General features: G+C 45.9%; 1 protein-coding gene across 1 annotated transcript; it reads right to left on the minus strand.

The window, feature by feature from the left end:
* Nucleotides 1-1,360: 1,360 nt before the first annotated feature.
* On the minus strand, nucleotides 1,361-19,806 carry LOC148813347 (uncharacterized). The gene is made up of 2 exons (XM_088908316.1): nucleotides 19,363-19,806; nucleotides 1,361-6,629 (listed from the first exon to the last, which is right to left on the minus strand). The coding sequence occupies exons 1-2, from the start codon at nucleotides 19,748-19,750 to the stop codon at nucleotides 5,023-5,025; spliced, it is 1,995 nt and encodes a 664-aa protein (XP_088764442.1). The 5' UTR covers nucleotides 19,751-19,806; the 3' UTR covers nucleotides 1,361-5,022.
* Between the last annotated feature and the right edge of the window lie 7,604 nt (nucleotides 19,807-27,410).

A 27,410-nucleotide genomic window follows, 5' to 3' on the forward strand; every position in this document is an offset into this window, starting at 1 on the left:
CTTGTTGCAGACCCCAGCTGGCTCTCCAGGAGACACACAGACAGGGAGAGAGAGAGAGAGAGAGAGAAGCTGGGGGGTCAGAGCACAGGGTCGGCCGTTGTACAGCGCCCCTGGAGCAGTTGGGGTGAAGGGCCTCGCTCAGGGCCCCCCCAACGGAGTAGGATTCCTCTGCCGGCCGCGGGATTTGAACCGGCAAACCCTTCCAGCCACAGACGCAGTTCCTGAGCCACAGAGGCAGCGCTCCGGAGCCAATGCCAACTCCTGTGCCACCCTGCCACCCCTCTCCCTACCCCCCTTTCCATATCTGGGTGCCTCCTGTCCTCTGTTTTAAACACCCTTCCAGGCAGAATCCATTTATGACTTCTGGTTCGTGTCCTACTGTGCATCCGGAAGGTGTTCGATGAGATTTATGAAGCCCAGCGCACGCCGACGCAGCTCTCCGCCTGAACAATTGTATTTTTTGAGCACTTTTTAAAAAACAAACAAACTTGGAATTAGGTCATTCCTAATAGGTAATTACTTAATTGGTAATAAGGTAAACAAACTTGGAATTAGCTCCAGTCGCACACAACTAGACTCCAAAAGAGCTTCTTCCCCAGAGCCCTCAAGCTGGTGACGCCCCCCACTCCTTCCCATCATACTCTCACTTCCTGTACCCCCGATGACTGTACTCCTACACCACTACACACACACACGACAACCGAGTGTAAGCCGAAGTTGTACTGTCCCTTCGGTAGCTCAGGAAATCTGTATTAGTCGTAATATTTATAAATCACCGTACTATTTTTGCACTGTTCCAAGAATGACCTTGCACTGTTTTTGTCCTGTTGTGTCCTTTTCTCTGTTTGCGGATTTTGCACAGTTTTGATTACGTTATTACACTGTTATTGTGTTACTGTCTCATCTTCTGTCCTATTTATAAACTGCGCCTGAGTGACTCATGAGAAACACTTTTCACTATACTATGCACCTGTGTAAGTATAATGACAAATAAAGATGAATTGAGGTAAAAATGTGTATTAAGCGTTCTTCCCGTCCTGTGGCTGTGGAAGTGCTTTTCGTTCATACCTCAGGGTAATCTGTGCCCTTGTTGTATGAAAATACCTTCTCTATCTCGCTTGTACCATCATGAATGCTTGCAGATTCAGTATACAATTCATATAATACAGTTTCATACAATTCGCTGTTAGTTCAGCACCTGCGTCCTTCACAGTCATACAGTTTGGAATGGAAAAACAGGTTCTGCACTATAGCAATGTGAGGGTTTTAATTTACTATAACAATTCATTTGTAACGGTACACTTCCACAGTGCTTTGAAGACTTCGGAATGAAACACACAATAATTTAGATACTCCCGCACAGATTCTAAATAATTTATTGATAGTACAGTTAAACATGCATAACAACAAAAGTAACAGGATACATAAGTGAAATGATGTGCTGGGATAGAAAAGGCCGATCATTCACTCGAGGGTTACAAAATAAGGATTAAGAACGTTTGAGATTAAATACATCAACTAGAACATTTGTTATGATCTACCTCGTGGGTTTCATATCAGTCTCGCGTAGTTAAATCGCATATTCTCAGATACGAGTAAAACAGCACTTACTTCCATAAACTAACAAACATGTTCGGAACAATAGCTCAACTCTCGAGAATTATAATGCGAATAATGAAGTTTACTGTTGGAAAGACAGAGCTGGCCTATGCATACCCCAGTGCAGAGAGAAAGGAAGAGGGCTTTGCCTAGCATTTCCAAGGAAACTTCTGCCTGTAGTTAGCTGGAGGAGGGAGTCATCTTGACTATATTTTTTTGCTGAATATACCTGGATATTCAGGATGTCAATATCAGGCAAAAATAACAGTGGGCTCATGAACACAAGGTTTTTTCTGCTCCAGAAAGAATATTTTGGGGGCTGAATACTGCTTTTTAACGGACTCATTCTCTCAGCCTGGCAACCTAAGATAAATGTTATGTCTGTTAGAAATGTTATGTAATGTTAGAGAATTATGTCCTCACTGCTGGCAGACAAGAGGTTAGTCAAGTCATATTGCCAGCTCAGCTGGACAGAAAAGACGAGCGAGTTAACCAATGAAAATGAGTGGGGTGCTAGCTTTTAAGGTATGATTGGTTAGGGTGTTATCAGGTATAATAATAAGAATTAATAATTGCTTACACTTAAATAGCGCTTTTCTGGACACTCCACTCAAAGCGCTTTACAGGTCATGGGAAATCCCACTATCGCCACCAGTGTGCAGCCCCCACCTGGATGATGCTCCAGTCCGCTCCCCACACACCAGCTCTCAGTGGGGAGGAGAGCACAGTGATGAAGCCAGTTCAGAGAGGGGGGGTTATTAGGAGACCATGATTGGTAAGGGCCAATGGGAAATTTGGCCAGGACGCCGGGGTGACACCCCTACTCTTTTCGAGAAACGCCCTGGGATTTTTAATGACCACAGAGAGTCAGGACCTCGGTTTGACGTCTCATCCGAAGGACGGCGCCTGTTTACAGTCTAGTGTCCCCCGTCACTATACTGGGGCATTAAGACCCACACGGACCGCAGGGTGAGCGCCCCCTGCTGGCCCCCACTAACACCTCTTCCAGCAGCAACCTTAGTTTTCCCCCAGGAGGTCTCCCCATCCAGGTACTGACCAGGCTCACACCTGCTGAGCTCCAGTGGGGGGCTGCCAGTGGTGAGTTGCAGGGTGATAAGGCTGCTGGTATAACCCTGCAGGTCCCTCATTGGTGGATACCCTTTGAAGGACAGTGAACTTTGACGAATGGGCTCATCAGAGGGAAACTGCGCCACGCATCATTAGGACACTTTAGGATGATCACAGCTTTCTGAAATCCTGACCTGTGTCCCAGACCTGGAACATCTTTCTTAACAAACAGGGCCTGCAGGCCCCAACTGCCTTGTCAAAGCAACGGAAAGATCTTTCATAACACTTCGGGGTTTTTTTTTTTTTTAACTCTAAGCGTAATGATACGCCTTACCGCTGCATAGCCCCCAGTCCTGAGACGCGGGTGTCCTTCAAACCGAAAAGAGATTTCAGTGGTGTTCACAGCAAGGGTCGACATTTGCTATCCACATCCATTCTCGAGAATTCAGGGAGGGCACAAAACGAAACATTTCTACAGAGAGGACACACCTTATGCTTCGGATACGCTATAGGATACAAGTTACATTCATATAGGTAGATAACTGTCTATTAATAAGCTTAATTTAGCATATATGGCTAACATATACGTTATAGAGAGCCAACCAACGGTGTTACAAAGTACCAAGATGTTCAAGAGGGGTAGGTAAACGTCAGGTGGTTAGCATACCTCTAAATCTACTTCGCCCGTCCTGTAAAGTCCTGATGCATGAGAGTAACATCCAGACTAGCCCGCTGGTCATGATGCAGCCACCAATGGCAGTGTCAGTCACCTGTCCACCCACGAAACCAAATGATACTTACATCAGGTCTCTGGGCAGGCGGTTCTGAACCTTGTTCGATGAAAGGCAACCTCGACGATATGAGTACCACCTGGCCTCATATCTTTCTTGGATGATGCGATCCAATTCCGTTTTAAGGGCTTTAACCAGTTCCAGGTTCTGTAGCATGCTGCGCCGATCTTAGGTGGCTTTAAACTGCATTACCCCGGTTCGAGTTCCCTCCGGAACCCGGGAAAAGCGTGCTTGACTTGGATTTCTGAGGGTCTGAAAATGGTACTCTGATAATAAGCCAGATAAGCAGAAAAGAACTTTAAAAACAAGGTAATACTTTGATGTACACCAAGTGCTTGATGGACAATAGCAGAGGATCAATTCAAGAAAGGGGTGGGAGGAACTCCGCGCCTCTCGGCTATCGCTTTGAACTGAAAACACCTGGAGCTTCAGGATGGGGCCAGAAAGAGCCCCATGGCCTTAATTTCATCAGGCAAAAACACCCATTGGTTTGTGAGCACGAGATTTGTTCCCTTGGAGGGGAAAAATATTCTTTGCTGCTACACTGGTAATGAACAACATCTCCTTGCTACCAAAGTTAAGTGTGTTACATTGATATAATAATAATAATAATTGCTGACACTTATAGAGCGCTTTTCTGGACACTCCACTCAAAGCGCTTGACAGGTCAGGGGGAATCCCACTACCGCCACCAATGTGCAGCCCCCCCACCTGGATGATGCGACGGCAGCCCTAGTGCGCCAGAACGCTCCCCACACACACCAGCTCTCAGTGGGGAGGAGAGCAGAGGGATGAAGCCAGTTCAGAGAGGGGGGGTTATTAGGAGGCCATGATGGGTAAGGGCCCATGGGAAATTCGGCCAGGACGCCGGGGTGACACCCCTACTCTTTTCGAGAAACGCCCTGGGATTGTTAATGACCACAGAGAGTCAGGACCTCGGTTTGACGTCTCATCCGAAGGACGGCGCCTGTTTACAGTATAGTGTCCCCGTCACTATACTGGGGCATTAGGACCCACACAGACCGCAGGGTGAGCGCCCCCTGCTGGCCCCACTAACACCTCTTCCAGCAGCAACCTTAGTTTTCCCCAGGAGGTCTCCCAATATAGACCAATGAAAACACGATTCTGGCTGTAATTCAAGCAAACGCCAAGTCCTAACTCGGGGGAATGTACACCTATCCAACCCATTTTGCTAGCCTTTTATTTGAAATTACTTTTTAACAATTGTGGCGCGTTTGTTTTTTTTATGTGCAGATCGTATGGTAAAAAAAAACGGGCAGACAGACTGTCAAGACCACAAAATGCGTTACTTTAGAAAAGGATGTGCAGACCTCCTGGATGTGCAGACCGGACAAAACCATTCACACGGGAAAGATCAATTCAGTGTCAGGAAGAATTAAGCTAGTGCTTTCTATGAGGACTTTCTCCCACATTCCAGCTGAATGGTTTCTCTCCTGGGTGGATGTAACACTGACCTTTTAAGGCGTCTGAGCATTTCGACTTTTTCGCAATTATTACAGCTGAAGAAGTTGGTATTTGTGTGTGTGTGTGTTTTTTTTTTAATTTAAGATGCCTGAGTTGCTAAATCTCCCTCCACACCGACTACAGCTGAACGGTCTCGGGTGTGGACGCCCTGATGCCTTTTCAGCTTGCTCATCTCGCTAAATCTCTTCCCGCACTGAGCGCAGCTGAACGGTCTCTCTCCCGTGTGGGTGCGCTCGTGGGTCTTCAAGCTGCCCGACTTGATAAAACGCTTCCCGCACTGAGCGCAGCTGAACGGTCTCTCTCCCGTGTGGATGCGCTGGTGGGTCTTTAAGGTGCTCAGCTGATTAAAACTCTTCCCGCACTGACCGCAGCTGAACGGTTTCTCGCCCGTGTGGATGAGGTGGTGCGTCTTTAGGTCGCGCGCCCGACTAAAACACTTCCCGCACTGGCCGCAGCTGTATCGCTCGCCCGTGTGAAGGCGCTGGTGCGTTTTCAGGGTGCACGAGTGATTAAAACTCTTCCCGCACTGACCGCAGCTGAATGGCTTCTCCCCGGTGTGAATGAGCTGGTGGGTTTTCAAGTCGTTGGATCGGCTAAAACTCTTCCCGCACTGCGTGCAATAGTACCTCTCTCCCGTGTGAATGCGCTGGTGCCTTTTCAAATGACTTGACGTGCTAAAACTCTTCCCACACTGACTGCAGCTGAATGGCTTCTTCCCTGTGTGAATGAGATAGTGGGTCTTTAGGCGGCCTAACCAACTAAAACTCTTCCCGCACTGGTTACAAATGAACGGTCTCTCTCCGGTGTGAATGCGCTGGTGCTTCTTCAAGTTGCCCAGGTCACTAAAACTCTTCCCGCACTGACGACAGCTGAACGGTTTCTCGCCCGTGTGAATGCGCAGGTGCCTTTTTAAGGTGCTCAGGTGGTTAAAAGTCTTCCTGCACTGGCCACAGATGAACGGTCTCTCCCCCGTGTGAATGCGCAGGTGGCTTTTTACCTGACTTGACGTATTAAACCTCTTCCCGCACTGACTGCAGCTGAACGGCCTTTCTCCTGTGGGGAGGCGCTGGCGGGGCTTTGAGGGGCCGGACTGAGACAGACGCTGCTCCGGTCTCTGCTGTGATGACGGCTTGTCCCCTCCATCCGAGCAGGGCCTCGACCGGTGCTCGCTGATCTCCTGGTTGTGCTGTGCTTGCTCACCGCGCGAACGCTCCCTGTAATAACCCTGCGTCGTGCCCGGCAGCTGAGCTGGGCTCTCTTCGTCGTGTCCCTCAGTGGGCTGCTCAGGAGTGTCAATCATCTGAGGCTCCTCCTCCAACTTTATAATATTAAACACGTCCAGTTCATTCAGCTCCTCTTCTCTATGCCAATGAACGGATACACAATTCAGGTCATCAAAACTTTCAGCAATATTCTCAGTATTTGGATTATTACTCTCGTCGGTGAAGTCATCAGATTCGAAGAGCCCAGCTGTCTCACTCTCAGGCTCTGACTTCACCACGTGCACTGAGTCCAGATCCTCCACCCTCTGTCTGAGTCTCTCTTTCCCTTGTGCGGCGGCGAGCTCTGTCACCTGCCTCAGACAGGAGCCCCACTCCCCCTCCTCCTCCTCCTCCTCCTCCTCGCTGGGCTGCTGTTCAAGAGGAGCCCTGTCCCCAGCGTCAGGGAGGGCGCTGACCTCCGACCCTGCAGACACAGGACGAGAGAACAAGACCTTTAGGTGCAGAAGAGATTATTCACCAGAAAATAAAAAAAGCGGAAAACCAAATCTGAGACAGCAAAGAAAAACATTTTAATGACCGAGTCTAGATTAAGATGTTAAAGCTCACTTTCAAGCCTGAGATTCACCCGAGTCCAACACCAATGAGTGGTTAAAACACAAAATGGGGATGAAAATAATAATAAAATCATGACACCCCGATGGAAGCAGATCTCATCCACGTCTCTGTCCAGGTGGGGTTCTGGACCCAACAGCAAAAAAGGAAATGTTCAGCCACATACATGAGGCCCTGGGTGCAATCACCAGTATCTCCAATCAGACTATGCCAGCAGCCATCTCACCCTGCAACTCACAGCTGGCAGCCTCCCCCACTGAAGCTCAGCAGGTGTGAGCCTGGTCAGTACCTGGAGGGGGAGACCTCCTGGGAAAAACTAAGGTTGCTGCTGGGAGAGGTGTTAGTGGGGCCAGCAGGGGGCGCTCTCACCCTGCGGTCCATGTGGGTCCTGATGCCCCAGTATAGCGACGGGGGACACTGGACTGTAAACAGGCGCCGTCCTTCGGATGAGACGTCAAACCGAGGTCCTGACTCTCTGTGCTCATTAAAAATCCCAGGGCGTTTCTCGAAAAGAATAGGGGTGTAACCCTGGTGTCCTGGCCAAATTTCCCATGGGCCCTTACCAATCATGGCCTCCTAATAACCCCCCTCTCTGAACTGGCTTCATCACTCTGCTCTCCTCCCCACTGAGAGCTGCTGTGTGCTGGGCGGACTGGAGCATCATCCAGGTGGGGGCTGCACACTGGTGGCGGTAGTGGGATCCCCCCTGACCTGTCAAGCGCTTTGAGCGGAGTGTCCAGAAAAGGCGCTATATAAGTGTCAGCAATTATTAATTATTATGCATCAGGATGCAGCTCCAGTGTCTGTAGTCAATTCAGTTCAAAATCATGCGACAGGAAGAACAGAAAAGTTCGCAGACAAAGAGCAGCACCAAAACACCAAAAAGACCAACCTGGCAGGAGACTCTGCCCTTGAAATGTCCCTGCAAATACTGACGGAACAAGACTGCTTTCTTCTCCAAGCAGGAAGTGCTCAGTGAAAGCCACACAAACTCTAAACCTCAAACCACTTTTAAAACTCCTAGACAAAGGACGAGACATCCCAATAGAGACTGAAAAAAGGAAACACTGTCCATAAGCTACGATAAAAGACGGAATTCCCATTAATCTTCTCACAGGACAGAAAGAAACTCATAAACGTGAGTTTTTGCGAGCCGAGTTCTCAACAACTTGACACCCGTGAAAAAGGATTTGAAAAAGATTCAACAAACACACTATGCCACGATCAAAGAACATGCCTGAAGAGATCAGAAAAACAGCTGTTGATATCCATCAGTCTGGAAAGGGTTACAAAGCCATTTCTAAGGTTCTAGGAGTCCACCGTACCACAGTGAGAGAGACATAATCTGCCAGATCACCCTGCAGCTCCCAGCTGGCAGCCCCCCCCCCCCCCCCCACTGGAGCTCAGCAGGTTTGAGCCTGGTCAGTACCTGGATGGGAGACCTCCTGGGAAAAACGAAGGCTGCTGCTGGAAGAGGTGTTAGTGGGGGCCAGCAGGGGGCGCTCTCACCCTGCGGTCCGTGTGGGTCCTGATGCCCCAGTATAGTGACGGGGGACACTGGACTGTAAACAGGCGCCGTCCTTCGGATGAGACGTCAAACCGAGGTCCTGACTCTCTGTGGTCATTAAAAATCCCAGGGCGTTTCTCGAAAAGAGTCGGGGTGTCACCCCGGCGTCCTGGCCAAATTTCCCATTGGCCCTTACCAATCATGGCCTCCTAATAACCCCCCCTCTCTGAACTGGCTCCATCACTCTGCTCTCCTCCCCACTGAGAGCTGCTGTGTGCTGGGCGGACTGGAGCATCATCCAGGTGGGGGGGCTGCACATTGGTGGCGGTAGTGGGATCCCCCCTGACCTGTCAAGCGCTTTGAGTGGGGTGTCCAGAAAAGCGCTCTATAAGGTGTCAGCAAATATTATTATACATGACTAACATCCAGTGGCTTGCAAAAGTATTCAGACCCTCGACCAATTCAATTACAAATCCTACAGTGAAATTCAGTTCTCTGCGATATGTTTCTTTCTCGGCACTGAAACTCAAAATGAACGATTTTAATGTGATTGTTCATGTTAGGAAATATTCTTAAGAAAAATAACAAAAAACTGAAATATGCTGTCTGCATAAGCATGCGATCCCCACATTTTGATATCTTGTAGAGCCACCTTTTGCAGCAGTAACAGCCTGAAGTCCAGCTCTGCACACTGTCCAGGAGAAGATTTCGGCCTCGTCATCCAGGCAATTCTGCTCCAGGTTGATCAGGTTAGTCGGATGCACCACAATGCACACCAATTTTCAAATGGTGCCACAGATTCTCAATTGGATTGGATCGGATAATCTAACACTGCCCACACCTCGGCGTACACCTACAGTGTACGGTGGGGGTAGCATCGTGCTCTGGGGCTGCGTTTCATCAGCTGGGACCGGGGCATCTCGTTAAAACAGAAGCAAAAATGGCACAAAACACAGGGAAATACTGCGGCAGAACCTGTTTCAGTCTGCTAAAAAAACCGAAGCTTGGGGGAAAGTGTATCTTTCAGCAGGACAATGATATAATAATAATAATTGCTTACACTTATATAGCGCTTTTCTGGACACTCCACTCAAAGCGCTTGACAGGTCAGGGGGAATCCCACTACCGCCACCAATGTGCAGCCCCCACCTGGATGATGCGACGGCAGCCATAGTGCGCCAGAACGCTCCCCACACACCAGCTCTCAGTGGGGAGGAGAGCAGAGGGATGGAGCCAGTTCAGAGAGGGGGGGTTATTAGGAGGCCATGATTGGTAAGGGCCCATGGGAAATTTGGCCAGGACGCCGGGGTGACACCCCTACTCTTTTCAAGAGACGCCCTGGGATTTTTAATGACCACAGAGAGTCAGGACCTCGGTTTGACATCTCATCCGAAGGACGGCGCCTGTTTACAGTCTAGTGTCCCCCGTCACTATACTGGGGCATTAGGACCCACACGGACCGCAGGGTGAGCGCCCCCTGCTGGCCCCACTAACACCTCTTCTAAATGATCCCAATCACAAGGCCGAAGTAACATTGGAGTGGCTCAAAAACAAAAAGGAGAATGTCCTACAATGGCCCAGTCAAAGCTCTGATCTCAATCTAATTGAGAATCTGTGGCACATTAACACTGCACTGAGAGAGAGAGGGGTTCATACAGACACACTGACTGGACACTCCAGTACATTAACACTGCACTGAGAGAGAGAGGGGATCATACAGACACACTGACTGGACACTCCAGTACATTAACACTGCACTGAGAGAGAGAGGGGTTCATAAAGACACACTGACTGGACACTACAGTACATTAACATTGCACTGAGAGAGAGAGGGGTTCATACAGACACATTGACTGGACACTCCAGTACATTAACACAGCACTGAGAGAGAGAGGGGTTAATACAGACACACTGACTGGACACTACAGTACATTAACACTGCACTGAGAGAGAGAGAGAGGGGTTCATACAGACACACTGACTAGACACTCCAGTACATTAACACTGCACTGAGAGAGAGAGGGGTTCATACAGACACACTGACTGGACACTACAGTACATTAACACTGCACTGAGAGAGAGAGAGAGGGGTTCATACAGACACACTGACTGGACACTCCAGTACATTGACACTGCACTGAGAGAGAGAGGGGTTCATACAGACACACTGACTGGACACTACAGTACATTAACACTGCACTGAGAGAGAGAGAGGGGTTCATACAGACACACTGACTGGACACTCCAGTACATTAACACTGCACTGAGAGAGGGGTTCATACAGACACACTGACTGGACACTCCAGTACATTAACACTGCACTGAGAGAGAGAGGGGTTAATACAGACACACTGACTGGACACTCCAATACATTAACACTGCACTGAGAGAGAGGGGTTCATACAGACACACTGACTGGACACTCCAGTACATTAACACTGCACTGAGAGAGGGGTTCATACAGACACACTGACTGGACACTCCAGTACATTAACACTGCACTGAGAGAGAGAGAGGGGTTCATACAGACACACTGACTGGACACTCCAATACATTAACACTGCACTGAGAGAGAGAGAGAGAGGGGTTAATACAGACACACTGACTAGACACTCCAGTACATTAACACTGCACAGAGAGAGAGAGGGGTTCATACAGATACACTGACTGGACACTCCAGTACATTAACACTGCACAGAGAGAGAGGGGTTCATACAGACACACTGACTGGACACTCCAGTACATTAACACTGCACTGAGAGAGAGAGGGGTTCATACAGACACACTGACTGGACACTCCAGTACATTAAGACTGCACTGAGAGAGAGAGGGGTTAATACAGACACACTGACTAGACACTCCAGTACATTAACACTGCACAGAGAGAGAGAGGGGTTAATACAGATAAACTGACTAGACACTCCAGTACATTAACACTGCACTGAGAGAGAGAGGGGTTCATACAGACACACTGACTGGACACTCCAGTACATTAACACTGCACTGAGAGAGAGAGAGGGGTTCATACAGACACACTGACTGGATACTCCAGTACATTAACACTGCACTGAGAGAGAGAGAGGGGTTCATACAGACACACTGACTGGACACTCCAGTACATTAACACTGCACTGAGAGAGAGAGGGGTTCATACAGACACACTGACTGGACACTCCAGTACATTAACACTGCACTGAGAGAGAGAGGGGTTCATACAGACACACTGACTGGACACTCCAGTACATTAACACTGCACTGAGAGAGAGAGAGGGATTCATACAGACACACTGACTGGACACTCCAGTACATTAACACTGCACTGAGAGAGAGAGGGGTTCATACAGACACACTGACTGGAACCTCCAGTACATTAACACTGCACTGAGAGAGAGAGGGGGGTTAATACAGACACACTGACTGGACACTCCAGTACATTAACACTGCACTGAGAGAGAGGGGTTAATACAGACACACTGACTGGACACTCCAGTACATTAACACTGCACTGAGAGAGAGAGGGGTTCATACAGACACACTGGCTGGACACTCCAGTACATTAACACTGCACTGAGAGAGAGAGGGGTTCATACAGACACACTGACTGGACACTCCAGTATATTAACACTGCACTGAGAGAGAGAGGGGTTCATACAGACACAATGACTGGACACTCCAGTACATTAACACTGCACTGAGAGAGAGAGGGGTTCATACAGACACACTGACTGAACATTACAGTACATGAACACTGCACTGAGAGAGAGGGGGGGGTTAATACAGACAGGCTGAATGAAGGGACACTATAGTAGATTAACACTGCACTGAGAGAGAGAGGGGGTCATACAGACACACTGACTGGACACTCCAGTACATGAACACTGCACTGAGAGAGAGAGGGGTTCATACAGACACACTGGCTGGACACTCCAGTACATTAACACTGCACTGAGAGAGAGGGGTTAATACAGATACACTGACTGGACACTCCAGTACATTAACACTGCACTGAGAGAGAGAGGGGGGTTAATACAGAGACACTGACTGGACACTCCAGTACATTAACACTGCACGGAGAGAGAGGGGTTAATACAGACACACTGACTGGACACTCCAGTACATTAACACTGCACTGAGAGAGAGAAAGGGGTTCATACAGACACACTAACTGGACACTGTAGTACATTAACACTGCACTGAGAGAGAGAGAGGGGTTCATACAGACACACTGACTGGACACTCCAGTACATTAACACTGCACTGAGAGAGAGGGGTTAAAACAGACACACTGACTGGACACTCCAGTACATTAACACTGCACTGAGAGAGAGGGGTTAATACAGACACACTGACTGGACACTCCAGTACATTAACACTGCACTGAGAGAGAGAGAGGGGTTAATACAGACACACTGGCTGGACACTCCAGTACATTAACACTGCACTGAGAGAGAGAAAGGGGTTCATACAGACACACTAACTGGACACTGTAGTACATTAACACTGCACTGAGAGAGAGAGAGGGGTTCATACAGACACACTGACTGGACACTCCAGTACATTAACACTGCACTGAGAGAGAGGGGTTAAAACAGACACACTGACTGGACACTCCAGTACATTAACACTGCACTGAGAGACAGAGGGGTTCATACACACACACTGACTGGACACTCCTGTACATTAACACTGCACTGAGAGAGAGAGAGGGGGGTTAATACAGACACACTGACTGGACACTCCAGTACATTAACACTGCACTGAGAGAGAGAGAGGGGTTAATACAGACACACTGACTGGACATTCCAGTACATTAACACTGCACTGAGAGAGAGAGAGGGGTTAATACAGACACACTGACTGGACACTCCAGTACATTAACACTGCACTGAGAGAGAGATAGGGGTTCATACAAACACACTGTCTGGACACTCCAGTATATTAACACTGCACTGAGAGAGAGAAAGGGGTTAATACAGACACACTGACTGGACACTCCAGTACATTAACACTGCACTGAGAGAGAGAGGGGTTCATACAGACACACTGACTGGACACTCCAGTACATTAACACTGCACTGAGAGAGAGAGGGGTTCATACAGACACACTGACTGGACACTCCAGTACATTAACACTGCACTGAGAGAGAGGGGTTAATACAGACACACTGACTGGATACTCCAGTACATTAACACTGCACAGAGAGAGAGAGGGGTTAATACAGACACACTGACTGGACACTACAGTACATTAACACTGCACTGAGAGAGAGGGGTTAATACAGACACACTGACTGGACACTCCAGTACATTAACACTGCACTGAGAGAAAGGGGTTAATACAGACACACTGACTGGATACTCCAGTACATTAACACTGCACAGAGAGAGGGGTTAATACAGACACACTGACTGGACACTCCAGTACATTAACACTGCACTGAGAGAGAGAAAGGGGTTAATACAGACACACTGACTGGACACTCCAGTAAATAAACACTGCACTGAGAGAGAGAGAGGGGTTCATACAGACACACTGACTGACTGGACACTCCAGTACATCAACACTGCACTGAGACAGAGAGAGGGGTTCAAACAGACACACTGACTGGACACTCCAGTACATTAACACTGCACTGAGAGAGAGAGGGGTTCATACAGACACACTGACTGGACACTCCAGTACATTAACACTGCACTGAGAGAGAGAGGGGTTCATACAGACACACTGACTGGACACTCCAGTACATTAACACTGCACTGAGAGAGAGAGAGGGATTCATACAGACACACTGACTGGACACTCCAGTACATTAACACTGCACTGAGAGAGAGAGGGGTTCATACAGACACACTGACTGGAACCTCCAGTACATTAACACTGCACTGAGAGAGAGAGGGGGGTTAATACAGACACACTGACTGGACACTCCAGTACATTAACACTGCACTGAGAGAGAGGGGTTAATACAGACACACTGACTGGACACTCCAGTACATTAACACTGCACTGAGAGAGAGAGGGGTTCATACAGACACACTGGCTGGAGACTCCAGTACATTAACACTGCACTGAGAGAGAGAGGGGTTCATACAGACACACTGACTGGACACTCCAGTATATTAACACTGCACTGAGAGAGAGAGGGGTTCATACAGACACAATGACTGGACACTCCAGTACATTAACACTGCACTGAGAGAGAGAGGGGTTCATACAGACACACTGACTGAACATTACAGTACATGAACACTGCACTGAGAGAGAGGGGGGGGTTAATACAGACAGGCTGACTGAAGGGACACTATAGTAGATTAACACTGCACTGAGAGAGAGAGGGGGTCATACAGACACACTGACTGGACACTCCAGTACATGAACACTGCACTGAGAGAGAGAGGGGTTCATACAGACACACTGGCTGGACACTCCAGTACATTAACACTGCACTGAGAGAGAGGGGTTAATACAGACACACTGACTGGACACTCCAGTACATTAACACTGCACTGAGAGACAGAGGGGTTCATACACACACACTGACTGGAAACTCCTGTATATTAACACTGCACTGAGAGAGAGGGGGGGGTTAATACAGACAGGCTGACTGAAGGGACACTATAGTAGATTAACACTGCACTGAGAGAGAGAGGGGGTCATACAGACACACTGACTGACTGGACACTCCAGTACATCAACACTGCACTGAGACAGAGAGAGGGGTTCAAACAGACACACTGACTGGACACTCCAGTACATTAACACTGCACTGAGAGAGAGAGGGGTTCATACAGACACGCTGACTGGACACTCCAGTAAATAAACACTGCACTGAGAGAGAGAGAGAGGGGTTCATACAGACACACTGACTGACTGGACACTCCAGTACATCAACACTGCACTGAGACAGAGAGAGGGGTTCAAACAGACACACTGACTGGACACTCCAGTACATGAACACTGCACTGAGAGAGAGAGGGGTTCATACAGACACACTGGCTGGGCACTCCAGTACATTAACACTGCACAGAGAGAGAGAGGGGTTCATACAGACACACTGACTGGACACTCCAGTACATTAACACTGCACTGAGAGAGAGAGAGAGGGGTTCATACAGACACACTGACTGACTGGACACTCCAGTACATCAACACTGCACTGAGAGAGAGAGGGGTTCATACAGACACACTGACTGGACACTCCAGTACATGAACACTGCACTGAGAGAGAGAGGGGTTCATACAGACACACTGGCTGGGCACTCCAGTACATTAACACTGCACAGAGAGAGAGAGGGGTTCATACAGACACACTGACTGGACACTCCAGTACATTAACACTGCACTGAGAGAGAGAGAGAGGGGTTCATACAGACACACTGACTGGACACTCCAGTACATTAACACTGCACTGAGAGAGAGAGGGGTTCATACAGACACACTGACTGGACACTCCAGTACATTAACACTGCACTGAGAGAGAGAGGGGGGTTAATACAGACACACTGACTGGACACTCCAGTACATTAACACTGCACTGAGAGAGAGGGGTTCATACAGACACACTGACTGGACACTCCAGTACATTAACACTGCACTGAGAGAGAGAGGGGTTCATACAGACACACTGGCTGGACACTCCAGTACATTAACACTGCACTGAGAGAGAGAGAGAGGGGTTCATACAGACACACTGACTGGACACTCCAGTACATTAACACTGCACTGAGAGAGAGAGGGGTTCATACAGACACACTGACTGGACACTCCAGTACATTAACACTGCACTGAGAGAGAGAGGGGGGTTAATACAGACACACTGACTGGACACTCCAGTACATTAACACTGCACTGAGAGAGAGGGGTTCATACAGACACACTGACTGGACACTCCAGTACATTAACACTGCACTGAGAGAGAGAGGGGTTCATACAGACACACTGGCTGGACACTCCAGTACATTAACACTGCACTGAGAGAGAGAGGGGTTCATACAGACACACTGACTGGACACTCCAGTACATTAACACTGCACTGAGAGAGAGAGGGGTTAATACAGACACACTGACTGAACATTACAGTACATGAACACTACACTGAGAGAGAGGGAGGGGTTAATACAGACAGGCTGACTGATGGGACACTATAGTAGATTAACACTGCACTGAGAGAGAGAGGGGTTCATATAGACACACTGACTGGACACTCCAGTACATGAACACTGCACTAAGAGAGAGAGGGGTTCATACAGACACTCTGACTGACTGGACACTCCAGTACATTTAGACTGCACTGAGAGAGAGAGAGAGAGGGGTTAATACAGACACACTGACTGGACACTCCAGTACATTAACACTGCACTGAGAGAGAGGGGTTAATACAGACACACTGACTGGACACTCCAGTACATTAACACTGCACTGAGAGAGAGAGGGGTTCATACAGACACACTGGCTGGAGACTCCAGTACATTAACACTGCACTGAGAGAGAGAGGGGTTCATACAGACACACTGACTGGACACTCCAGTATATTAACACTGCACTGAGAGAGAGAGGGGTTCATACAGACACAATGACTGGACACTCCAGTACATTAACACTGCACTGAGAGAGAGAGGGGTTCATACAGACACACTGACTGAACATTACAGTACATGAACACTGCACTGAGAGAGAGGGGGGGGTTAATACAGACAGGCTGACTGAAGGGACACTATAGTAGATTAACACTGCACTGAGAGAGAGAGGGGGTCATACAGACACACTGACTGGACACTCCAGTACATGAACACTGCACTGAGAGAGAGAGGGGTTCATACAGACACACTGGCTGGACACTCCAGTACATTAACACTGCACTGAGAGAGAGGGGTTAATACAGACACACTGACTGGACACTCCAGTACATTAACACTGCACTGAGAGACAGAGGGGTTCATACACACACACTGACTGGACACTCCTGTACATTAACACTGCACTGAGAGAGAGGGGGGGGTTAATACAGACAGGCTGACTGAAGGGACACTATAGTAGATTAACACTGCACTGAGAGAGAGAGGGGGTCATACAGACACACTGACTGACTGGACACTCCAGTACATCAACACTGCACTGAGACAGAGAGAGGGGTTCAAACAGACACACTGACTGGACACTCCAGTACATTAACACTGCACTGAGAGAGAGAGGGGTTCATACAGACACGCTGACTGGACACTCCAGTAAATAAACACTGCACTGAGAGAGAGAGAGAGGGGTTCATACAGACACACTGACTGACTGGACACTCCAGTACATCAACACTGCACTGAGACAGAGAGAGGGGTTCAAACAGACACACTGACTGGACACTCCAGTACATTAACACTGCACTGAGAGAGAGAGGGGTTCATACAGACACACTGACTGGACACTCCAGTACATGAACACTGCACTGAGAGAGAGAGGGGTTCATACAGACACACTGGCTGGGCACTCCAGTACATTAACACTGCACAGAGAGAGAGAGGGGTTCATACAGACACACTGACTGGACACTCCAGTACATTAACACTGCACTGAGAGAGAGAGAGAGGGGTTCATACAGACACACTGACTGGACACTCCAGTACATTAACACTGCACTGAGAGAGAGAGGGGTTCATACAGACACACTGACTGGACACTCCAGTACATTAACACTGCACTGAGAGAGAGAGGGGGGTTAATACAGACACACTGACTGGACACTCCAGTACATTAACACTGCACTGAGAGAGAGGGGTTCATACAGACACACTGACTGGACACTCCAGTACATTAACACTGCACTGAGAGAGAGAGGGGTTCATACAGACACACTGGCTGGACACTCCAGTACATTAACACTGCACTGAGAGAGAGAGAGAGGGGTTCATACAGACACACTGACTGGACACTCCAGTACATTAACACTGCACTGAGAGAGAGAGGGGTTCATACAGACACACTGACTGGACACTCCAGTACATTAACACTGCACTGAGAGAGAGAGGGGGGTTAATACAGACACACTGACTGGACACTCCAGTACATTAACACTGCACTGAGAGAGAGGGGTTCATACAGACACACTGACTGGACACTCCAGTACATTAACACTGCACTGAGAGAGAGAGGGGTTCATACAGACACACTGGCTGGACACTCCAGTACATTAACACTGCACTGAGAGAGAGAGGGGTTCATACAGACACACTGACTGGACACTCCAGTACATTAACACTGCACTGAGAGAGAGAGGGGTTAATACAGACACACTGACTGAACATTACAGTACATGAACACTACACTGAGAGAGAGGGAGGGGTTAATACAGACAGGCTGACTGATGGGACACTATAGTAGATTAACACTGCACTGAGAGAGAGAGGGGTTCATATAGACACACTGACTGGACACTCCAGTACATGAACACTGCACTAAGAGAGAGAGGGGTTCATACAGACACTCTGACTGACTGGACACTCCAGTACATTTAGACTGCACTGAGAGAGAGAGAGAGAGGGGTTAATACAGACACACTGACTGGACACTCCAGTACATTAACACTGCACTGAGAGAGAGAGAGGGGTTCATACAGACACACTGACTGGACACTCCAGTACATTAACACTGCACTGAGAGAGAGAGGGGTTCATACAGACACACTGACTGGACACTCCAGTACATTAACACTGCACTGAGAGAGAGAGGCACGCAGATCGCACACCAGGTCCGCCATTGAGCCAAGAGCAAATCAAATGATTGAGAAGTATTTGTAAGTAGAAGCATACGACGACGCCACATGACACAAAATTGATTCAGGTCCACAATAATTGAGGCCGAAACGACGTGTCTTCGGCCCTGTTGCTGTATTACAGATGTTTTCAGCACCACAACCGGAGGGGAAAACAAACGCTTCGGTTTCCAGTCAAGACCCCTGTCGCCACATCACACAAGTCTGTCCCACTTCACTCCGCACCCCTCCACTGGATTCACACCAGTGAGGACGTTCAAGATACTGGTTTTCAACACACGAGGCACTGTTATTTTACAGAAGTCACCCCCACTGACCTGCCAGCTCCGGTTCCGCGTCCATTTCTTCTTTTATCTCTGCGGCGATTTCACAGGGAGGCGTGTGTCCACCACGATCTGTCTGTCCCCGATCTCCTCCTGCTCCCGGCTCCTTCTCCCAGAACCGCAATCTCACCTTCAGCCTCTCGTTTTCCTGCTTCAGCCGCGCCATCTCGCCCCCGACACTGTCCTCGACGAACTGGGTGATCTTCACCACCGCCCGTCTCACCAGGACCTGCGAGATGCCCCGGAGTTTGCTCTGAAACTTGTCCGCGGCGTCGGCCGTCCCGTTTCGGAAAACCTCCGACACCTCGTACACGATCGCCTTGAGCAGCACCTCCATGAAGGCGTGGAGCTCGCTTTCCAGACCTAACGGGCGATCCGCCATCTCTTCTCCGGAGACGACGCGGAAAGAAAAAGAGCTGCTTCGTGGCGCCGAGGCTCAAACCCGGGATTTAAAAACAACAACAAAAAAAAACCACAGCAGAGCTGAGACTCGCTCCTGCCGCTCGGAACAGGAACAAGAGCGTCGCTCCTCTAAACTGCTTCCGGGTCAGGCGGCGCTTCCTTAGTGACTGTTGCTACGCGCCGCAGTTAAAGAGACGCTTAACTATTCGGCGTGTGTTTTGGTTATGTCCCAGAGTCAAACTTGCCTGGACTAAGTTGCAGACTTAAATTAAAAAAAAGAAACCAATAGTGCTATTCGTTTGGATGAGAAAACAAAAAGTTATGTTAAGTCTCAGCCCCATCGAAAACAACATTAAAATTTCGTTTGTCGTACATTGAATGATTATAACGGCATGTTATTATAGACATAAAATGAAGTGGTCTGGGAAGAACCCTGTGTTTGAGCATTTTAAAATGGATGTAAGGGGTTTTTTTTTTGCAGACTATTTCGAAGTGCAACAATTTGGAAAGCGATGCGGACATCATTTTTTTTTTTATTTAATGTGTTTAATCTTTTTTCACAACTTGAATTTACGTAGTAATGTGGACCCCTGACGATCTTTCTGTCTTGAATTGTTATAGGTACGCTTGTTTGTATTGTCATTCTTGTTATTGTGTTCAGCATAAATAAATAAAAAAAATTAAAGAGACGCGTGTATTATCGTCGCCGTTACTGTAATCTCCGATGGATTCGAACCGCTAGATTGATAAAAAAAGGAGTTTTTATGAAGTAAAAAAAATAGATCATTTACAAACGTATAAAGCCCGTTTTTCCTGATTAGGTTTGTGGGTATTCTTGCAATTTAAATGCGTTCAAAACCGGTGCAAATTTGTACAATTACGTGGTGTGTACCTTGCGAGACGTATAGGAGAGGAAAAATGTTTTTTTTTAAAAAAAAAAACGTTTTAAGAGACTCTTTAAACCATACATTTTGATTGTGGAAGTTGTTATATATTAATTGTCAAACTGAAAAAAAAAGTCAAGAATCTTTATTTGCACAGTTTTTATTTTATTGCATTCTTCTGTGAAGAAATGTATGCAGTACAATGTGTAAATGTTATATTTAAACATTCAGACGTAAAAGAGAAAGCCCAGAAACCCCACCTAACTGCATCTTTTGTTTTTCCTCACACTAACTCTAAATGTTGCATGTAACCTCTGCCTAAGACCTGTAACGTACTGTATACTTTATAATATTCACTAACGTGGGTCTTGTTGACAAATCTTAAATCCTAAAACCCTTTAAACAATGTTTAATCCCAATATTGGTCAATTTAACACCTAAAAAAATGAAGTCTCCTCTAGAACATTAAACTGATTAAAATGCTACAAACCCTGCCGTGTTGATCAAGTGAAACTAAAAACATACAATTCATACTTATATGCATCTATAATATTAATTAAAAAAACTAGAATAAACTAGAATCTCTCAGTGTTATTACAAAGACTAGTATACCAGTCATCCCAGATGAAGCGCTGACAGCGTGACTGTGGAGACTCTGTAGTTTTGAGCAAAGCTCAGTTTCCACTGGAGTCACACTGCTGTGTGGAGAGAACAGACAATTTCACCAACAACAAAAGTGAGAGCCTGAAAGAGCTAGACACTACACAACAAGTCCATTCCGAGAGCACTGGACACTACACATCTTGTTCTGAGAGAGCTACAGACTACAAACACACCATACTGAGTGAAATAATAATAATAATAAAAATAATAATAATTGCTTACACTTACAGAGCGGTTTTCTGGACACTCCACTCAAAGCGCTTTACAGGTAATGGGGAATCCCACTACCGCCACCAATGTGCAGCCCCACCTGGATGATGCGACGGCAGACATAGTGTGCCAGAACGCTCCCCACACACCAGCTCTCAGTGGGGAGGAGAGCAGAGGGATGAAGCCAGTTCAGAGAGGGGGGGTTATTAGGAGGCCATGATGGGTAAGGGCCAATGGGAAATTTGGCCAGGACACTGGGGTTAAGATGCAGTTAGGTGGGGTTTCTGGGCTTTCTCTTTTACGTCTGAATGTTTAAATATAACATTTACACATTGTACTGCAAACATTTCTTCACAGAACAATGCAATAAAATAAAAACTGTGCAAATAAAGATTCTTGACCCTTTTTTTCAGTTTGACAATTAATATATAACAACTTCCACAATCAAAATGTATGGTTTAAAGAGTCTCTTAAAACATTAAAAAAAAAAAAAACATTTTTCCTAACAGTAGATGGTGCAATAATGATCAGTGTATTTATACTCACAGTAGATGGTGCAGTAGTGATCAGTGTATTTATACTCACAGTAGATGGTGCAGTAATGTGTCTGTATTTATACTCACAGTAGATGGTACAGTAATGATCAGTGTATTTATACTCACAGTAGATGGTGCAGTAATGTGTCTCTGTATTTATACTCACAGTAGATGGTGCAGTAGTGATCACTGTATTTATACTCACAGTAGATGGTGCAGTAATGTGTCTCTGTATTTATACTCACAGTAGATGGTGCAGTAATGATCAGTGTATTTATACTCACAGTAGATGGTGCAGTAATGTGTCTCTGTATTTATACTCACAGTCGATGGTACAGTAATGATCAGTGTATTCATACACACAGTAGATGGTGCAGTAATGATCAGTGTATTTCTACTCACCGTAGATGGTGCAGTAACGTGTCTCTGTATTTATACTCACAATAGGTGGCACAATAATGTCTCTCTGTACTCATACTCACTGTATTCATACTCACAGTAGATGGTGCAGTAATGTGTCTCTGTATTTATACTCACAGTAGATGGTGCAGTAATGATCAGTGTATTTATACTCACAGTAGATGGTGCAGTAATGATCACTGTATTTATACTCACAGTAGATGGTGCAGTAATGACCAGTGTATTTATACTCACAGTAGATGGTGCAGTAATGACCAGTGTATTTATACTCACAGTAGATGGTGCAGTAAAGAGTATCTGTATTTAACTCACAGTAGATGGTACAGTAATGTGTCTATGTATTTATACTCACATCAGATGGTGCAGTAATGATCAGTGTATTTATACTCACAGTAGATGGTGCAGTAATGACCAGTGTATTTATACTCACAGTAGATGGTGCAGTAAAGAGTATCTGTATTTATACTCACAGTAGATGGTACAGTAATGTGTCTCTGTATTTATACTCACATCAGATGGTGCAGTAATGATCACTGTATTTATACTCATAGTAGATGGTGCAGTAAGGTGTCTCTGTATTTATACTCACAGTAGATGGTGCAGTAATGAGCAGTGTATTTCTACTCACAGTAAATGGTGCAGTAATGATCAGCGTATTTATACTCACAGTAGATGGTGCAGTAGTGATCAGTGTACTTATACTCACAGTAGATGGTGCAGTAGTGATCAGTGTATTTATACTCACAGTAGATGGTGCAGTAATGTGTCTCTGTATTTATACTCACAGTAGATGGTGCAGTAATGATCAGTGTATTTATGCTCACAGTAGATGGTGCAGTAATGTGTCTCAGTATTTATACTCACAGTAGATGGTGCAGTAATGATCAGTGTATTTATACTCACAGTAGATGGTGCAGTAATGTGTCTCTGTATTTATACTCACAGTAGATGGTGCAGTAATGATCAGTGTATTTATACTCACAGTAGATGGTGTAGTAATGTGTATCTGTATTCATACACAGTAGATGGTGCAGTAATGATCAGTGTATTTATACTCACAGTCGATGGTGCAGTAATGATCACTGTATTTATACTCACAGTAGATGGTGCAGTAATGTGTCTCTGTATTTATACTCACAGTAGATGGTGCAGTAATGATCAGTGTATTTATGCTCACAGTAGATGGTGCAGTAATGATCAGTGTATTTATACTCACAGTAGATGGTGTAGTAATGTGTATCTGTATTCATACACAGTAGATGGTGCAGTAATGATCAGTGTATTTATACTCACAATAGATGGTGCAGTAATGTGTCTCTGTATTTATACTCACAGTAGATGGTGCAGTAATGATCACTGTATTTATACTCACAGTAGATGGTGCAGTAATGATCAGTGTATTTATACTCACAGTAGATGGTGCAGTAATGTGTCTCTGTATTTATACTCACAGTAGATGGTGCAGTAACGATCACTGCATTTATACTCACAATAGATGGTGCAGTAATGTGTCTCTGTATTTATACTCACAGTAGATGGTGCAGTAATGATCAGCGTATTTATTCTCACAGTAGATGGTGCAGTAGTGATCAGTGTATTTATACTCACAGTCGATGGTGCAGTAATGATCACTGTATTTATACTCACAGTAGATGGTGCAGTAATGATCAGTGTATTTATACTCACAGTAGATGGTGCAGTAATGTGTCTCTGTATTTATACTCACAGTAGATGGTGCAGTAACGATCACTGCATTTATACTCACAGTAGATGGTGCAGTAATGTGTCTCTGTATTTATACTCACATCAGATGGTGCAGTAATGATCACTGTATTTCTACTCACAGTAGATGGTGCAGTAACGTGTCTCTGTATTTATACTCACAATAGGTGGCGCAATAATGTCTCTCTGTACTCGTACTCACTGTATTCATACTCACAGTAGAGGATGCAGCAACGAAGCCACCATGCAGGGTGAAGAATGTGCTGTAGTGCAGTGCCGACTGAAGACTCGAAGAGCAGAGCCGAGCAGACTGAAGACTCGAAAGGGAGCACCATCAAGGCTTCTCCGGCGACACAGAATGAGAGCAGCTGCCCTGGAGGCGTTACTTGAGGGACGGCGGGGGGCCAGATAAGAGTCGCCCAGGTGCCAGGGTCGGAGGAGCAGCCTGGGGAAAAAGCCGCTGACGATTCAGAGAAGCAGAGGGAGGGCGAGGGTGGTAGAGCCAGGGAAGCAGTGACAGACAGAGCGCTAACGACGAAGCACCGCACCAGAGGCGCGAGGACAAAAGGGAAAACTGAATAACCGGTCCGGAGAATGCTCCGGTTTCCCAGGGCAACCACGGGCTGAGAGACAGCAGAGGCCAGCGTTTCAGTACCGTAACGTTATCATTGCTGACACTTATAGAGCGCTTTCCTGGACACTCCACTCAAAGCGCTTGACAGGTCAGGGGGAATCCCACTACCGCCACCAATGTGCAGCCCCCCCCCCACCTGGATGATGAGCCATAGTGCGCCAGAACGCTCCCCGCACACAGCAGCTCTCAGTGGGGAGGAGAGCAGAGGGATGGAGCCAGTTCAGAGAGGGGGGTTATTAGGAGGCCATGATGGGTAAGGGCCCATGGGAAATTTGGCCAGGACGCCGGGGTGACGCCCCTACTCTTTTCGAGAAACGCCCTGGGATTGTTAATGACCACAGAGAGTCAGGACCTCGGTTTGACGTCTCATCCGAAGGACGGCGCCTGTTTACAGTCCAGTGTCCCCCGTCACTATACTGGGGCATCAGGACCCACATGGACCGCAGGGTGAGCGCCCCCTGCTGGCCCCACTCACACCTCTTCCAGCAGTCCATCAAGCAAGATCTTCTTAATGGTGAAAAGGGGTCCGACTTGATTTGTCTTGACTGCAGCGTTTACCATCAACAAAAACTGAAATTTTAACAAGGGTGTGTAGACATCTGATATCCACTGTATGTAGATTTCCAGAAGGTCTTTGATAAGGTTGCTCATAAAAACTAGATTCTAGGCTGAAAGAGTGAACTAGTCCGGAATACACAACATTGCAAAGTGACTTTTATACCAGCAATCAACACTCTGAATATTGACAAAATCAACCTAGTTTGACACACAAACTAGGATGCAAGAGTAAACTATATGACACTATATGAAAGTGCATTTTACACCGAGAACAGGAGACAATTCCTTACCTGACATCCTGGGAGGATGCGGCAAGCTATTTTCAGAGTTTACATGTGCATCTCTCCATGAAACAAATCAAAAATCAATATTCTGATGATAATGTAATACTAATGTAACATATCACTATTATCTTATTATGCTACGCCATCATTGTGAAACATCACAATTACCCCCATTATACAAACAAAATTGTTGTGAAATGACACTTTTATCCCATTATACAACAATATTATTGTGAAATGACACTATTAACCCATTATACTGCAATATTGTTGTGAAATGACACTATTATCCCATTATACAACAATATTATTGTGAAATGACACTATTAACCCGTTATACTGCAATATTGTTGTGAAATGAAACTATTATCCCATTATACAACAATATTATTGTGAAATGACACTATTAACCCATTATACTGCAATATTGTTGTGAAATGAAACTATTATCCCATTATACAGCAATATTGTTGTGAAATGACACTATTATCCCATTATACAACAATATTATTGTGAAATGACACTTTTATTCCATTATACAACAATATTATTGTGCAATGACACTATTGTCCCATTATACTGCAATATTGTTGTGAAATGACACTATATTGTCCCATTATACTGCAATATTGTCATGAAATGACACTATTATCCCATTATACAACACAATTGTTGTGAAATGACACTATTATCCCATTATACAGCAATATTGTTGTGAAATTACACTATTGTCCCATTATACAACAAAATTGTTGTGAAATTACACTATTATCCCATTATACTGCAATATTGTTGTGAAATGAAACTATTATCCCATTATACTGCAATATTGTTGTGAAATTACACTATTGTCCCATTATACAACAATATTATTGTGAAATGACACTATTAACCCATTATACTGCAATATTGTTGTGAAATGAAACTATTATCCCATTATACAGCAATATTGTTGTGAAATGACACTATTATCCCATTATACAACAATATTATTGTGAAATGACACTTTTATCCCATTATACAACAATATTATTGTGCAATGACACTATTGTCCCATTATACTGCAATATTGTTGTGAAATGACACTATTGTCCCATTATACTGCAATATTGTCGTGAAATGACACTATTATCCCATTATACAACAAAATTGTCGTGAAATGACACTATTATCCCATTATACAGCAATATTGTCGTGAAATTACACTATTGTCCCATTATACAACAAAATTGTCGTGAAATTACACTATTATCCCATTATACTGCAATATTGTTGTGAAATGACACTATTGTCCCATTATACTGCAATATTGTTGTGAAATGACACTATTGTCCCATTATACTGCAATATTGTTGTGAAATGACACTATTATCCCATTATACAACAAAATTGTCGTGAAATGACACTATTATCCCATTATACAACAAAATTGTTGTGAAATGACACTATTATCCCATTATACTGCAATATTATTGCGAAATTACACAAACGCATCTCATAACACCATCACTGTTGTCTCGATGCATCTCAGACAAACTAAAAAAGAACATATGCTTTAACCTTCATTTATTAATCCTTTATTTAAAATCAAAACACAATCTGATGCAGTCGGGAAAATCATTTTGTTTTTTAAAAAGCACTCTTCAATCTTTTATAGCACGAGACACTACACAAAGACTCCAGAAAAACAAACTAAAGGAGAAAAACAGAACCGAAAAAATGATAATGT

The sequence above is a fragment of the Atractosteus spatula genome (assembly GCF_055471065.1).
Source record: "Atractosteus spatula isolate fAtrSpa1 chromosome 10 unlocalized genomic scaffold, fAtrSpa1.hap1 SUPER_10_unloc_1, whole genome shotgun sequence".
In the NCBI taxonomy this organism is placed as follows: Eukaryota; Metazoa; Chordata; class Actinopteri; order Semionotiformes; family Lepisosteidae; genus Atractosteus; species Atractosteus spatula.

Excerpts from the sequence above, each read along its gene's own strand:
- LOC148813347 (XM_088908316.1), bottom strand. The coding sequence starts at position 19,750 with ATGGCGGATCGCCCGTTAGGTCTGGAAAGCGAGCTCCACGCCTTCATG. Across the intron at positions 6,630-19,362 it reads CGCGGAACCGGAGCTGGCAG|GGTCGGAGGTCAGCGCCCTC; the intron begins GTCAGTGGGGGT and ends CTGTGTCTGCAG.